The sequence below is a fragment of the Ornithodoros turicata genome, unplaced genomic scaffold, assembly GCF_037126465.1.
Source record: "Ornithodoros turicata isolate Travis unplaced genomic scaffold, ASM3712646v1 ctg00000914.1, whole genome shotgun sequence".
NCBI classification, from domain to species: Eukaryota; Metazoa; Arthropoda; class Arachnida; order Ixodida; family Argasidae; genus Ornithodoros; species Ornithodoros turicata.
The window spans coordinates 282,651-296,494 of record NW_026999416.1 but is presented as its reverse complement, the minus strand read 5'-3'; the positions used below and the strand labels follow the sequence as shown (position 1 = coordinate 296,494).

At 46.5% G+C, this 13,844-nt stretch overlaps 1 protein-coding gene across 2 annotated transcripts in view; it reads left to right on the top strand.

Moving 5' to 3' along the window:
* LOC135375660 (uncharacterized) overlaps positions 1-13,844 on the top strand; it is a 68,614-nt gene that overhangs the window by 32,821 nt on the left and 21,949 nt on the right. For both annotated transcript variants that reach the window (XM_064608325.1, XM_064608324.1), the window contains exon 5: positions 4,322-4,368. In XM_064608325.1, coding sequence (XP_064464395.1) covers positions 4,322-4,368 — 47 coding nt within the window. The remainder of the gene's footprint in view (positions 1-4,321; positions 4,369-13,844) is intronic.

The following is a 13,844-nucleotide window of genomic DNA, read 5'->3' as shown; positions in this document are numbered from 1 at the left end:
CTGATTAATGTGGGGGGTCCCAATTAGCTCTAATTGATTAATTAATCGTGTTTAAGGCTAGTTGTGCGTTGGCGGCAGTGTGTGTCCAGTCATTACTACTGGGGACATGCAGTACCCCACCCACAGGGTACTTTGGCACCTGCGGGGCTGTTGTCACACCTTGCTGTTACGACTGTCATGTGCGACTGAGGTAAGCACACTAATGGCAGAGCGACTTCGTGCCGGGTTGGCCATACCAACCACAAGCGCCAATGTGGTTCAATACACCAGTACCACCCTATTCGGGGTACACGAACAAGGAATATATAGGCCGGGTTAATCCCACTATTCCAAAATCGTAAAGTGTTCATCGGGTACCAGCTCACAAAGTGAGTAAACAGCTGCGTGCAACAGTCCCAAAATTAAAAGCTACCCACGCAGGCGGTTTGACAAAAAAAAACTCTTTTGCTCCTCTTGGTTTTTCGGCTCCGAATAACATCGAGGACAAGGAACCAAACAGAATTTTGGGGAGAGATTACATCGCCCTTATCGACACCGGAGCTAGGGTCTCGATCTCGGCGATTCTGTTTCCGAGCACTGCGCATCACGGAATGTGGAATTGCAATCCACAGACGTCACTCTACGTCGTGCTTGGAATGACGTGATTCCAGCACAAACTGCAGTTCTGCTCTAGCTTCCCAAGCAGCACAATGTACTGAAAGTCGAGTGCAACAGGGGTGGACGGGTAGGTGGATGGCCTTGAACAGACTCGTAAAACTAAAGAACATTGATAAGACACATACCGTCCACCCTTATTGCACCCTTATGTACTTTCGGTACATTGTGCTGCTTGGGTTCGCTTTGATGGGAGACGACGAAAGCAGCGCTTCGCCTACCTTCCTGGCCTGGCAGTGCCAGTTATCCTGGGCACGGACTTCATCACCCGCCAGAAATTGGTGCTGGACCTGCCCAATAGAGGATACGTTTACTACGGATCTAATGCCTTTAAGGAAACGCACGATACTCTTGTGAGCTTCTTTTTCAGAAGTATTGTAACCTCGTGCAGCTGACGTTTGATGTTTTCCAGCGCCGAAGTCACCGTCAAGGATGACACTGCTGTCAGGTTCAGCCACAGAGGAAAGACCGATTACCTGTGCATAATCGTGAAGATCATGGAAGGGTGAACCCTGGCAGGAGAGGCAGGGAAGCCTCCCACAAAACTGGCGTATAGCTACTACGGATCGTCAGGATTTCTCGCCATGACACAGGACAGCAGTTCAGCTAAGCAAACTGCAGCGACATCCGTCGAATCTTCCTTGCTCCTGACTGTCTTGGGGTCATTCCATGGTCCTGAGGATGAGCGCTGTCAGCTTGAACAAGTACTACGGCAGTTTAATGGTATCGTCACAGAGAAACCCGGTAAGACTTCTGCGTTACAGTATAGCAGAGACATGTGCTGCAGAAAGAAAGGCATGGCTTAGAGTTCCGCAGCTATGGATGAAGTATGATGCGGAAGGCGATGGGATTCCACTACGCCATCTGACGGGATGATGAATGTCGAGGCGGACTTGACAGTCTGAGATGCGCCATCGGTGTATGCTACGGCAGAGGGAGAAAACTTTCCGTCTACCAGAACATAAGATTGAGCTCGAAGGACTTGAGGGGAACCCTATCTCTGCAGTCCTGGGGGCCTGGAAGACATGCCAAGTTGTGTGGCACAGGAGGAGACAAGGGCGTTCGGCACTGTTATTCGATACGATTGGATACGAGACGAATGAGAGCCTGACGTGCCCTCTGCGCTGCGTGATCGAAATCACTTTCACGACGGTATCGAATTTTCCTGAGCAGTGCGTGACGGGGAATGTGCGCACGCAAACGGACGAAGTGTCGAACCTTTTCACCCTCACGGAGGACCTCCACCGGGAGCTCACCAGCTTCAGCCAGGGTTTGCTGTGTTTCGGTAGTTCGGTAGGTAATTTACACATATCAGAAATAATTGGTGGGCGAGAATGGACCCTTGAGGTACCCCAGATATAATAAAATATTTTGCAGATGCTGGATTCCCCCACTTAACCTGCTATGTTCTGCCCTGCAGGAAAGATGTTCTTCACCTTGTATTATTGTGATAGACTGGTGCATGAACATGATGAACTTTTCGCAAATAATCTTATTTATCAAACGCAAATGAGTAAGATGATCAAAAGAACCTAAATCAAAAATTCCTAAAATCAGTCATCGTTTAATAAATCGTTCAAAAGAATCGTTCTGTGACGTCATGGCACCAGGTGATGCACTGTCGTCATCAGGTCACATGACCGGTGAACTCTCACACATTTATTACGAAGGAGGAGGCCAAAAGAAGAGAGGCAAGCTTCCGGCAGCCGCATGTTGCTATGATTATCTGCTGCGTCTCTGCTTAATTAGCTCTTCTTATGGCGGACTCCCTTCTTAAGAATGTGTGTCGGGAATTTTCGCTCGCAGGGTTCTCAAAAACCTAGCTAAATTTCTACATGAAGCAGGTACAGGCGTGTTCCCCTCGAGTTTACCTAGGGAATGATATATTTGTGGAGGCCTGAAGCGTTCCACTGATTTTCGACGAATTAAAGTTTGTCCGATATTGAATCCATGGGAGTCTATGGAAGAAGCAACGAAATCGCTTCTCTCGGCCCGCCCGGCTGCGATATTTGGGCCAAAATGGTGTCATTCCCTACAGTAGCAGTCGGGAACTTGATTGCAATCAACAAATTCGACAAGGTTACTGCAGTTTTCCAGATCCCTGCGAATGAAAATGTCTTTTGCGTTTGCTAGCACGTTCTGCACGCTGGCGTAGATTACGTTGCTTCGTTAAAGTGTGGAAGAAAAGCAAAACGAAGAAAACAACTTTGTGATGTGCACCCAACTCACTCCGGAAGCAAACGTAAACTAGACTGCTGATCAATCCCAAACGTGAGCAAGCCAATTCCGCTCCCGTTCACAGGGTCAGTAGGAGCTAGATCATCCTGTGGATCACTCCATGAGGAGTGAACGAATGGCCCCAGAATAAACCAAAGAGAACAAACCACATCATGAATACGCAAGCCAGACGGCCATACTCAGAACTATTTCCCCGCCAACGGCGCGAAAAACCAACGAATCAGAGATATGAATCAGTGAGCCATACGAGTACAGCATACATACGAACCAACCTCCATCGCAAACGGAGCCCTCGATGAATCTGTGAGTCCCACAAGCACAACTGTGCAACGACTCTCGATTCTTCGTCAAACAGTCCGAAGTGAACGGAGCGCTACATGACACGCTGAATTCAAACACACTGTGAATGGGTCAGTTTGACTCAGGGACTGCAGTATCCAGCCACTTATCAGCTTGGCCGTCGGCAAAACTGATTCATACTACTCAAAGTGTGTCAAAAGGTTCAGATTGATGCAAATGATTCACTGAGTCAGGCACTCTGTCTCGCTTGTGTGCTGCCCTCATGATACGTTCCACATGTGGCACAGCCCATAACACCCCTACCATCTATCATATGCGTGCATGCGGACGCCGCTGGGAATGTGTGCTTTGATTACGGTTCATATTCAGAGATGGCTCCGCCGACTGCTGTCAGATGTTTTGAAATCAAAAAGTTTCCTTTTTTCTGTGGTTTTTGAGGACCCTCGTTGAAGGTGAAATAATGAAAGAATCTTTTTAGGGGAGGTGAATCGATTCACTTAGTTCACGCTGCTGATTTTTTCACCGTCGATGGATCATTCACCCTTGGCTCATCTCTCGACAGAACAGACTGATGGACATCCATCCATCAGTCTGTTAAAGCAGCAGGTCTCCCTGTTGAGTGAGCCATGAGACGTGAGCAGTGAGACGAGTGAGCCATTTTGTAGTAGAATTATGTCAGCAGTGGAGAGCGAAGGCTACTCTACAAGGTATCTCTGGCCATCGATACACAGACAAACTCTCGATACTCCTGTCGCTGTACCGCACACTGCACATCAGGCATACACCGGCTGCTTCTTATCGACCAGCATCATACGGTTCCTATGGAAATGTAAAGGTCGTAGTCTGAAGCTGTTTTTGATCTGGCTGAGCTTTTACTTGTTTGTCCTTTGCCATCTTTACACAGCACTGGTGTTTTATCGTTTTTGAATAGATTACCAACCTGCCCAGATTTTTATGTCATTCAGTATGGTATATGCTTTGCATTACCACTCACACTCCCTAATAGCCCTAGTACACCATGTTGTCCCATAAAATGTTGACCATATCCTGTACACACATTTGGGACATGATGAACCCTTGCTGAAACATGCAGTATCCAATTTCACTTGACCACTGTTCTATTTTACAGGGGTGAACAAGGCAGTACGATGTCCAGCAGCACACGATTACCTGTTTGTAAGTATTGGCTTACTGCACTTTTCTCAGATTATGTACCATTCTGTCGAATAAGCATTCAGCTGGAGGACAAGTAACAGAGTGCACATAACAGACACCCACAGGATTATCAGGCTCTCTTGGAAGCACAGAATTTTGGTATTGTAATTCTGAAAAAAAATAAAATTGCATAGAAATAAATACAAATTAGAAATATAATAAATAAATAGAAATATAATATAAATTATATACTCTCGAACAAGGGAAGTTGAAGTTGAAGTGGCACAGGCAAGCGACATATGGTGGTCTCAATGAGATGCAGGCCCCATTGGAAAATTCCTTGTGTAAGTAGTAAGCACTGACCGCTAGCTGACGACAACACACAGGGGTCTGGACACCATCAAATTAGCAATTACTACTACTTAGGACCCCCACAGTAATCAGCGCCCTCAAGGGAGGCACCTCACTAATTGGGGAGCACGTAACTCGTGTCCAGACCACTCTGTGTGTTGTGGGCAGCTAGTGGTCAGTGCTTACTAGTTACACAAGAGAGAACCAAGACACGACCACCAACCAAGATGACAACCACAACATGCTAGACACAGAGTGAACACCATTAAGCGTACAATAACACAGAGAAAAGGCTTAGGACGCACAATGCTACAAAACTCAATGGCATGGCAGTCACTGGCAAACAGGTCCAGCATGTGGGGTACGGCAAATGCTAAACATGCAACAGCACGAACAAAAGGTTTAACACGAGCACAGTAGAAATGTGCAAACATTGGGAAAAACTATCTCACTGATAAAACACCACCTTTCCACCGTTTCACACCTTTCCCTTGTGGCGATGCTATGACTGCTCCTGTCCACAGCCAGACCTCAACTGACAAGCACAGTGACTGAACATACATCCTCACTCCACAAGAGTCAGCGTCTTATTTATGCAACGATAAGGAACAATTTTTCAAATATTGGATATGTAAAGCAAGTTGCGAAAACTGGCGTTCCTTCTGGAACACAGTCGAAACTGGGAGAACTTTCGCGCTTTTGCAATTTAGCATTTTTTTAATATAATAAATCGCAATACGACTTCACCTTACCCGAACATTTTACTTTAAAAATGTACTGTAATTCCCCCAAAATAATTTATGTGTATACGAGACTCCTTTCTCAACGAGGAGGCAGTGTATTGAGCAGCATATCCAAGTTTACCTTTCCCGTCTGGTAGCAAATAAAACTGATCACCAAGATAGTGCTGAAATGCTTGGCACGAAATTTGGTTGATGGTTAAGGAATATCGAGCACAGTAAACAGAAAGCCATAGAAACAGGAAGATACATTCTGGATTCTATACAGGGCTCCGGAAAGAACAAAGGAAACAAATATCACAAAAGACATCAAAAGGCACTGACACATGATGCAGCAACATATATCTCTGGTTCGCAATGAGGGTCACACATCTGCTGCACTCCGGCTATGACATCAACGAAAAAACGGTTGTGACGGTCTCGCTTTGCCTGACGAGTGATGTCATGATATTCAAACCCTCTTGTGTTCAACACAGAATGGAAGATACATTATACCAACTCTTTTTTTCTGGTCAACGGGATAAATAATACCATGATTGAATTTTCAAAATTTGCGAAGGGCACACTTGGATCCCTACGATGAAGGAACAAATAACCAAGAGACATAGGACACGAAGACAAGCACAAGAGTTGCCAGACACCGTAATGGTTTAATAACACCAAGCCTCCTATAAATACTTAACAACTTCCGGAGGGGAGGGAGAGGGAAAAAGGGTGGCCTATTTACACAGTTCCCGCATGGCATTATCTCGACCGTCTCTTTCAAAAGTCTTTTGCACTTATTCCTTTCCCTAGACAAAACCACGGTTTTGTTGAAAATGGGCTCAGAGTTGCTGCATTGACGAAGATGCTTAACTAGCTCACTAGAGATATGGCTCTTTTTTAAGTTCAGCTGGTGTTCTCGAAGGCAGTCATTTAAGCAATATCCAGTCTCCCCCACATAACAAAAACCACAACTTCAAGGAATAGAATAAACAACAGCACATGTGCATGATACAAGCGCAGGCAGTCCAACCTTTGGGCGTTCATCAGAAACTACACTACTATAACCAAGTGCCTCACACGGCTGACTCGAAAGGATGTCCCTTTCACCTGGTCTCCAGAGTGTGAAGCCGTGTACCAACACCTTGTCGAAAAGATATAATCCGACTTTGTACTCACTCTGCCGGACTTCACATTACCGATGAAAGATGGAAATCACTGAAAAGGTTGGCCAGCTGTAGGATTCGAACCCACATCTTCTGGATTACCGTTCGAGTTAAAGGCAGATGTCTCCCATTATGGGACTGGCACCTTATTATACCAGACGCACGTTAGCAATTCTCTGTGGTTGGTTACCACTCGTACACTTTCTGTAACGCCGAAGTTAGATATACCACAACTGAGAAAGAAGCGTTAGCAGTCGTATGAGCTCTGGACTATTTCTGCTCATATTTAAAAGGCCGCAAGTTTCAACAGCTTACGGACAACCAGGTGCTCTCTCATCTCCTCTGAAGGGTTGCAAGGTGGATATGCCAGCTGCAACACTTCGATTTTGAAGCATCTCATCAGAGTGCCTCAGAGCTCACAGATGCGGGTGCCTTGTCTCCCTGATGCAGTATCCCTGGTGCAGTCATGCTGATACCGAAGATCCTCCAACTGTATCATGAGAACCAGGCTTCCGGTGGGCGCAACGGCTTTTGGCGGGCATACAATAATCGTGCCAAGCGCTTCACTTGGAAGAACATGAGAATAATGGTACAAGAATACGTGTCTAGCTGCCATGAATGCTAAATACACAAGGCCAAATAGAGACAGTCTACCGATTTCATGGTCCTACCCAACACTCCGCAGTACCATTTGAAGTGATTCACGTCGGCGCTGCAGAAATAAAGCAAAGGGGAAGGAGTGTCCAGGACACAGGCATCCCTCCTTGCTATCGACCAGTGCACGCGGATGATCGCAGCCCGCCCTGGATGGGAAGATGCCCAGCGCGTAATGAGCCTCCTCGAACGGGATATATTCAGAAAAACGAATGTTATAATATTCGTACGACGATCCAGCTTTCAGAAGCCCGAAGCTCGGGGTGTGGGCACAGCAGAGAGGAGCAGAACGAGCCATCAGGGAAGGGACATTAATCACAATATCTCAGTTTATCCAGAGTGCAGAGGAGGGTGGAAATGTGTTTGGGAAGGAGCGGTCAATCACCACAACATGTTACACACAACCGCGCTGTGTCGCATCCCTCACTGCGCTGCGTCCAAAGTGGTTCCATTTCTCCCTGCACATCATGCACTCGGTATCACACTCCGGATCCGATTGGAAGAACATCTAAAGTCTACACAGCAGTGCGAAAAATATCGCGTAACTATGAAGCGGAACTTGGATAAACGATACAACAATTCCATAGTGAACATTCGAGTTGGCAACCACGTCCTAGTTCGACCAAGCCTACCTTGTACGCGGGCCCAATATGAATTCTCGAACGTCGTTCTCGAGACTGTCTCGAGGTACACGCGAAACAGTCGCCATAGGCAACGTCATCCCATACCATGGGATGTCAACGTCATCCCATCCCCTTGTGGATCCACGGGGGGATGGTCAACAAAACGGGAGAGAATGTAGAGGATGAAGAGGAAAAGAAGAGGAGGGAATAAACATTCTTGGGGGGCGTTCTCCAGGAGAACGGTTGCGGATTTCCGATGCTCCTGTGCCGTACCAGTTGTGCAGTATAAGTAAATTTGATAGCACTACATGGCATGTCAGTGGAAAACCATAACCTTTACTTCGTGTCGAGACTTCTGCCTCCTCTGGCAGTCTTACCCTTCTGAGAAACAACGGAAAAATAGCAGGAGCTCCTTGGATGCACGTATAGAGTATGTTTGTAAGTCAAACGCCGCCAAGCCACTACTGGACAGCAATGAGAGAACAGAAAGGCTGCTGCCTCATAAGAAAGTGAAGTGACCAAGGGTCCAGCAGGAGTCCAACCAACAACCAACCGACCTTTATTAGGTTCCGAACAAAAAGACATTCGCGTGAGTTTTGCACGCCACACGCGCGCTCGCTCCAGCTACTGCGGTACTAACCGCGGGATGTTTGAACACATACATAACAGTCCTTCCCACTTAGCCAGAGACACCTACACCGTAGAAGTCTGGCTTACGCCGAGTTCTCTTTGGTCGGCACACAGGAGACGAAGGGCTGTCACCAGAATCCCTGAACGTACTGTCGATCTCTTGTTCTAATGGTGAAGTCGGTAACCACAACCAGTCGCCCTCAGATGTATCGCTCTCGGTCCGTTGCGTGCATCGTTTTCGTATTTGGTTGATGTGAGCTCGTTGAAGGCCACCGTCACTACGTCTCAGCTCATGGATACAGGCACCCTGGGTACGCATTACTGTCGCAGGTACCCACTTATTGCCTCCAGTGTAGTCTCGCACGAAGACTTCGTCTCCCACTTGAAACTTCGGAGTGTCCTCCTTGCACCGCTGCTCTTTCATGGCATTGGTAACCGGCTGAACCTGATGAAGGTAGTGTCTTCAATCGTCGATTCATGAGGAGTTCCGCTGGAGTCTTCCCAGTGGTCGCTGATGGCGTCGCCCGCAGTGTAAACAGCAATCGTGACAAACGACATTCAAGATTGTCGCGCCGTAGCTGGCAAAGCTTATTCTTCACTGTCTGCACCATTCGTTCGGCCACGCCGTTCGACTGCGGATGATATGGTGGAGAGAAGACGTGTTTGATGCCATTCCTTCTCAGGAAGTTTGCGGTCTCTAATGCAGTGAATGAAGTCCCATTGTCGGATACGACAATATCCGGTAATCCGTGAGTCGAGAAGATCCTTCGCAAATGTCTGACTAGTTCTGCTGCGCTCATGGATCTGACTCGTACCACCTCCGGCCATCTTGAAAAGGCGTCCACCAGGACAAGGAAGGTCTGGCCCTGGAAGGGTCCCGCATAGTCCATGTGAAGTCTTGTCCATGGCTTTTGTGGTGGTATCCACGGATGGGTCACGTCCTTTGGTGGCATGTTTCGTGTCATCTGACATATTGTACATCGGCTCACCATGGCCTCAATATCTGCGTCAATACCAGGCCACCATACAAAGCTTCTTGCTAGTGTCTTTGTGCGGACGATACCAGCATGTCCTGAATGTAGAGTCGTGAGAATCTCCCGTCGAAGACTCTGAGGGATGATTACTCTCGTGCCCCAAAGTAGGCATCCGCTCTGTATGGATATCTCTGAGCGATGTGTCCAGTATTGCTTGGCATCCTGCTCTCCGGGTGCTGACTTTGGCCAACCGCCTAGAGTCCATTGTCGTATCAGAGACAGCAACGAGTCCTTTTCTGTCTCTGTAGCAATATTCCTTGCATGAATATCCGCTTGTGGTACTTCTTCAATCAGGAAGACTTCGGGAGGATTAGGATCCTCAGGGTCTTCAGTCTGGACATGTAGGGGCAGTCGACTCAAGGCATCTGCCGATGTGGGTGAAAAATCCCAAGTAATGGCTTGTGGTCCGTATAGACTACAAATTCCCGTCCGTAGAGGTACTGTCTGAACTTTGTGACCCCAAAAATAATTGCCAACGCTTCTCTGTCAATCTGGGCGTAGTTCCGCTCACTCTCGTGCAGTGTTCGTGAAGCAAACGCGATCGGTACTTCCAATCCAGCGTCGTTGACATGTGACACCACGGCGCCTACACCGTACGGGGATGCGTCACAAACAAGAACTAAGTCCTTCGTTAAGTCAAAGTGGCAGAGGAGAAGTTCCGAGCTCAGAGCATTCTTGATCTTTTCGAAACTTGCTGTGTGCGCCTTTGTCCACTTCCACTTGGCATTCTTGTCCAGCAGTCGGTGTAAAGGTTCAAGTAGTGTTGCTTTGTTCGCTATAAAACGCTCGTAAAAGTTAACTAGGCCAAGAAATGCTTGGAGCTCTTTCTTGTCCCTCGGTTCTCTTGCGTCGTGAATAGCCTTTACCTTGTCGGCGCATGGACGTATCCCTGCGGTGCTGATATTGAACCCCAAGAATTCCATGGAAGGTACGGCAAACAAGCACTTCTTGCCGTTGAGTCGCAGTCCTGAATGTTGTAAACGTTCCAACACCGCCTGAACTCTCTGGTCATGTTCTTTAACACACCTGCCGGTGATGATGATGTCATCCAGGTATACCGCAACACCTGGTATGTCTCGCAGTAACGTCCCAATAAAACGTTGAAAAATTCCAGGCGCGGCTGACACACCGAATGGTAAGCGCTTTACTTTGAAAAGGCCCAATGGTGTGTTCAGCGTCAAGAGCTTCGATGATTCTTCATCAACTGGCAACTGCAGGTACGCCTGTGCGAGGTCGAGCTTACTGAAAACCGTGCCATTTGCCAAGATGGCAAACATCTCCGTTGCCGTTGGTAACGGGTACTTGTCTGGTTGACTGACGGTGTTCACCGTACACCTGTAGTCTCCACATATTCGCAAAGTACCGTCACGCTTGTGCACGGGAACTATCGGTGTGGCCCACCTCGAAAATGCTATAGGCTCCAGTATTCCTTCAGAGACCATCTTCTGTATGGCAGTGGCCACCTTGTCCCTCATTGCGAACGGAATTGGACGACATTTCTTGAACACTGGCGTTGCGTCCTTTTCGATGTCAACAGAAACTGGTGGTCCTGTAAACTTCCCCAGTCGTTCACCAAACACTGGGTTGCTCAACCATGCCCGTCTCTCGTCGGTGACGGCGTGAACTCCCTGGACCTGAATGCCTAAATCCTTGAACCATGAACGCCCCAGCAAACAAGGTCCATCACCAGGTGCTACTAGAATCGACTGTCGGGTCTTCACGTTCTTGAATTGTACATCGACGTCGAGTGACCCCAAGATAGGTACCTGCTGATGAGCCCACGTCGGCAGATGCCTTGAGTCGACTGCCCCTACATGTCCAGACTGGTGGCGTGGGTTCGAATCCCATCCTCGTCGCCAATTGAAGTGACCAAGGGTCCAGCAGGAGTCCAACTAACAACCAACCGACCTTTATTAGGCTCCGAACAAAAAGACATTCGCGTGAGTTTTGCACGCCACACGCGCGCTCGCTCCAGCTACTGCGGTACTAACCGCGGGATGTTTGAACACATACATAACAGTAAGTACACTTGCACATGCAGGTGAAGGCAAACGAGAACCCCCACATGCACCTTGTATTCCGTCCACAACAGTGTCACAAACATTGTTGCCAGGAGAAGGGTTGCAACGCGTGCATATAGCAAAATAAATGTAAATAAAGGTAAATTACGGTGTCCTCGCTGATACGGATCAGGCATTCTATATACCGTTTTGCTATGGAATATTGTTATGCTTTGTTTCGTCGTTAACGTTTGAACCATCTCATGTAGCCAAAGGTGGGATAATGAATGTCTAATCGACGTCTAAATTTGGACGACTGACAGGTCTAGTAGATGTGCCCCAATAGCCTTAGTGTCTAGGGGAGTTCCTCTAGCCTTCCTCTAGCTTAGCTAAAGTTACACCACCTAGACGTCTCAACTTAGACATCGAACGTCTACCAACAGCCCAACTTTAGACCTTTTATATTTCAGGCCGAGACGGCTTCTAGCCCTGTACTAGCCCTTAATTTGCTATAATGTCTAGGATTATACCCTCATTAGCCTTTACTTAGACCACACCAAACCTCTTTTCTGTATACGTGTACTGATTCAGGAATGTGTGCTGTGCACGTAAAAGTGGCATGCAGTAGCTCACACATGAAGCAAACTTTGACAAAACTTCAAATGTCACCAGCGTGTGCACTTTACTTTGACGTGTCATTGCGACAAGACAGTTATGGGACGGCGCTTATCAAGGGCTAGACAATGACTATATAGTAATGTTCACAATATCACAACACAATCACATATACCTGCAATATGAAATGTAAGGTTATAAAAATGTGTGCACATCTAACAAAATTCAGCACAAAACACTTTGATCAGCGTCAATAAATGATGCTAATGAGTTACAATCAACAGCTTGCTCTGGCAAACAATTCCAGGTGGCGATCGTGAGAGGAAAAAACGAGTTCCTTAAACAATTAGAACGAAAATAATAAGAATAAATGTATTTAGTGTTTTTGTTTCATGAGCTTCCCCTGTTAATCATTATAGCGTAAAATGATGGATCAGTGCATGACTGACCGTTAATGATTAACCAGAGTGTCTTTAAATGCTGAACTGTGGGACGTGCGCCAGTCTAATGCCATTAATTGTTTAATTACACTCCAGCATGATTTTCTTCCTGGTAATTGTCATCTTAACACTCCTTTGTTGATTGATAACTATCTGTCGTTTTTTAGACCAACCTCCAATGGTATACAGAGAATCTTGTAAACAGGTTTGGTGAACTGTCGAACGTATTTCTGTATATAAAACGCAATATGCAAAAACCTTAATGTTAGCGCTCACACTGCTGGCCGTATCATTTATAAGTAAAAGAAGCAACAAACGCCCTAGAACCGATCCTTGAGGAACCCCAGATCGTATTGGTAATTGACTGGATGGTGTCTTGTTGATTTCAACGAATTGGAAGTGGTTACTCAGGTACGACGATAAACACCGTACAAGCTTATCATTTTTTGAATATGAAATGCATTTGTACTACATCTTAGTGTGCAATACTTTGTCAAACGCTTTTTCCATATCCAAGACCATAACATCAACCTGTTTCCGCCTGTTAATGGATTGCGATAGATAGTGAACAAATTCAATCAACTGATAACTAATACAGTGGCCCCTTCGAAATTCGTACTGACAATCACGGATTATATGATGGTCACTTAGATATAGAGATATATGACTACTAAGGACATGTTCGAAGAGTCTACAGCATGTTGATGTTAAAGAAATGGGTCGGTAATTTCCAACGCATGACAAGTCGCCCTTTTCGGTATAGGGCCAACCTTAGCTACTCTCCAAGTCCGACGAACTAATCCAGATTCATTCATCTTTGTATATATGACTTGAAGGTACAAAGGTACCTACTCAGCATATCGCTTAAGAAAGGCATTCAGAATGCGGTCAGGCCCCCTGACTTTTTTTTTTCATCAAGCTTCAACAATAATGACAGTATCCCAGACGATGTAAATTCAGGACCTGGTATAGCCGGCACATTGCAATATAATTCAAACGGGTTTACCATGCCACCATCGTTAGTTAAGACTGGCCCAAAATAATTGTTGGAGTCGTCAGCAGTCAGCTTAGCGGCCGCGATACCGACTTTATCACTCATCACTACGCTACTACGCCAGAATTTACGTGGTGACTGAGCTATAAACCTACTTAACGTTTGACTATAAAAATCGATTCTATACTATCGCGAATTATTTCTCTTAATCCTCTCCGACTTGCAGTAATTTGGTCTGTGTTAGAACACGATTGCTTTGTGAACCTAT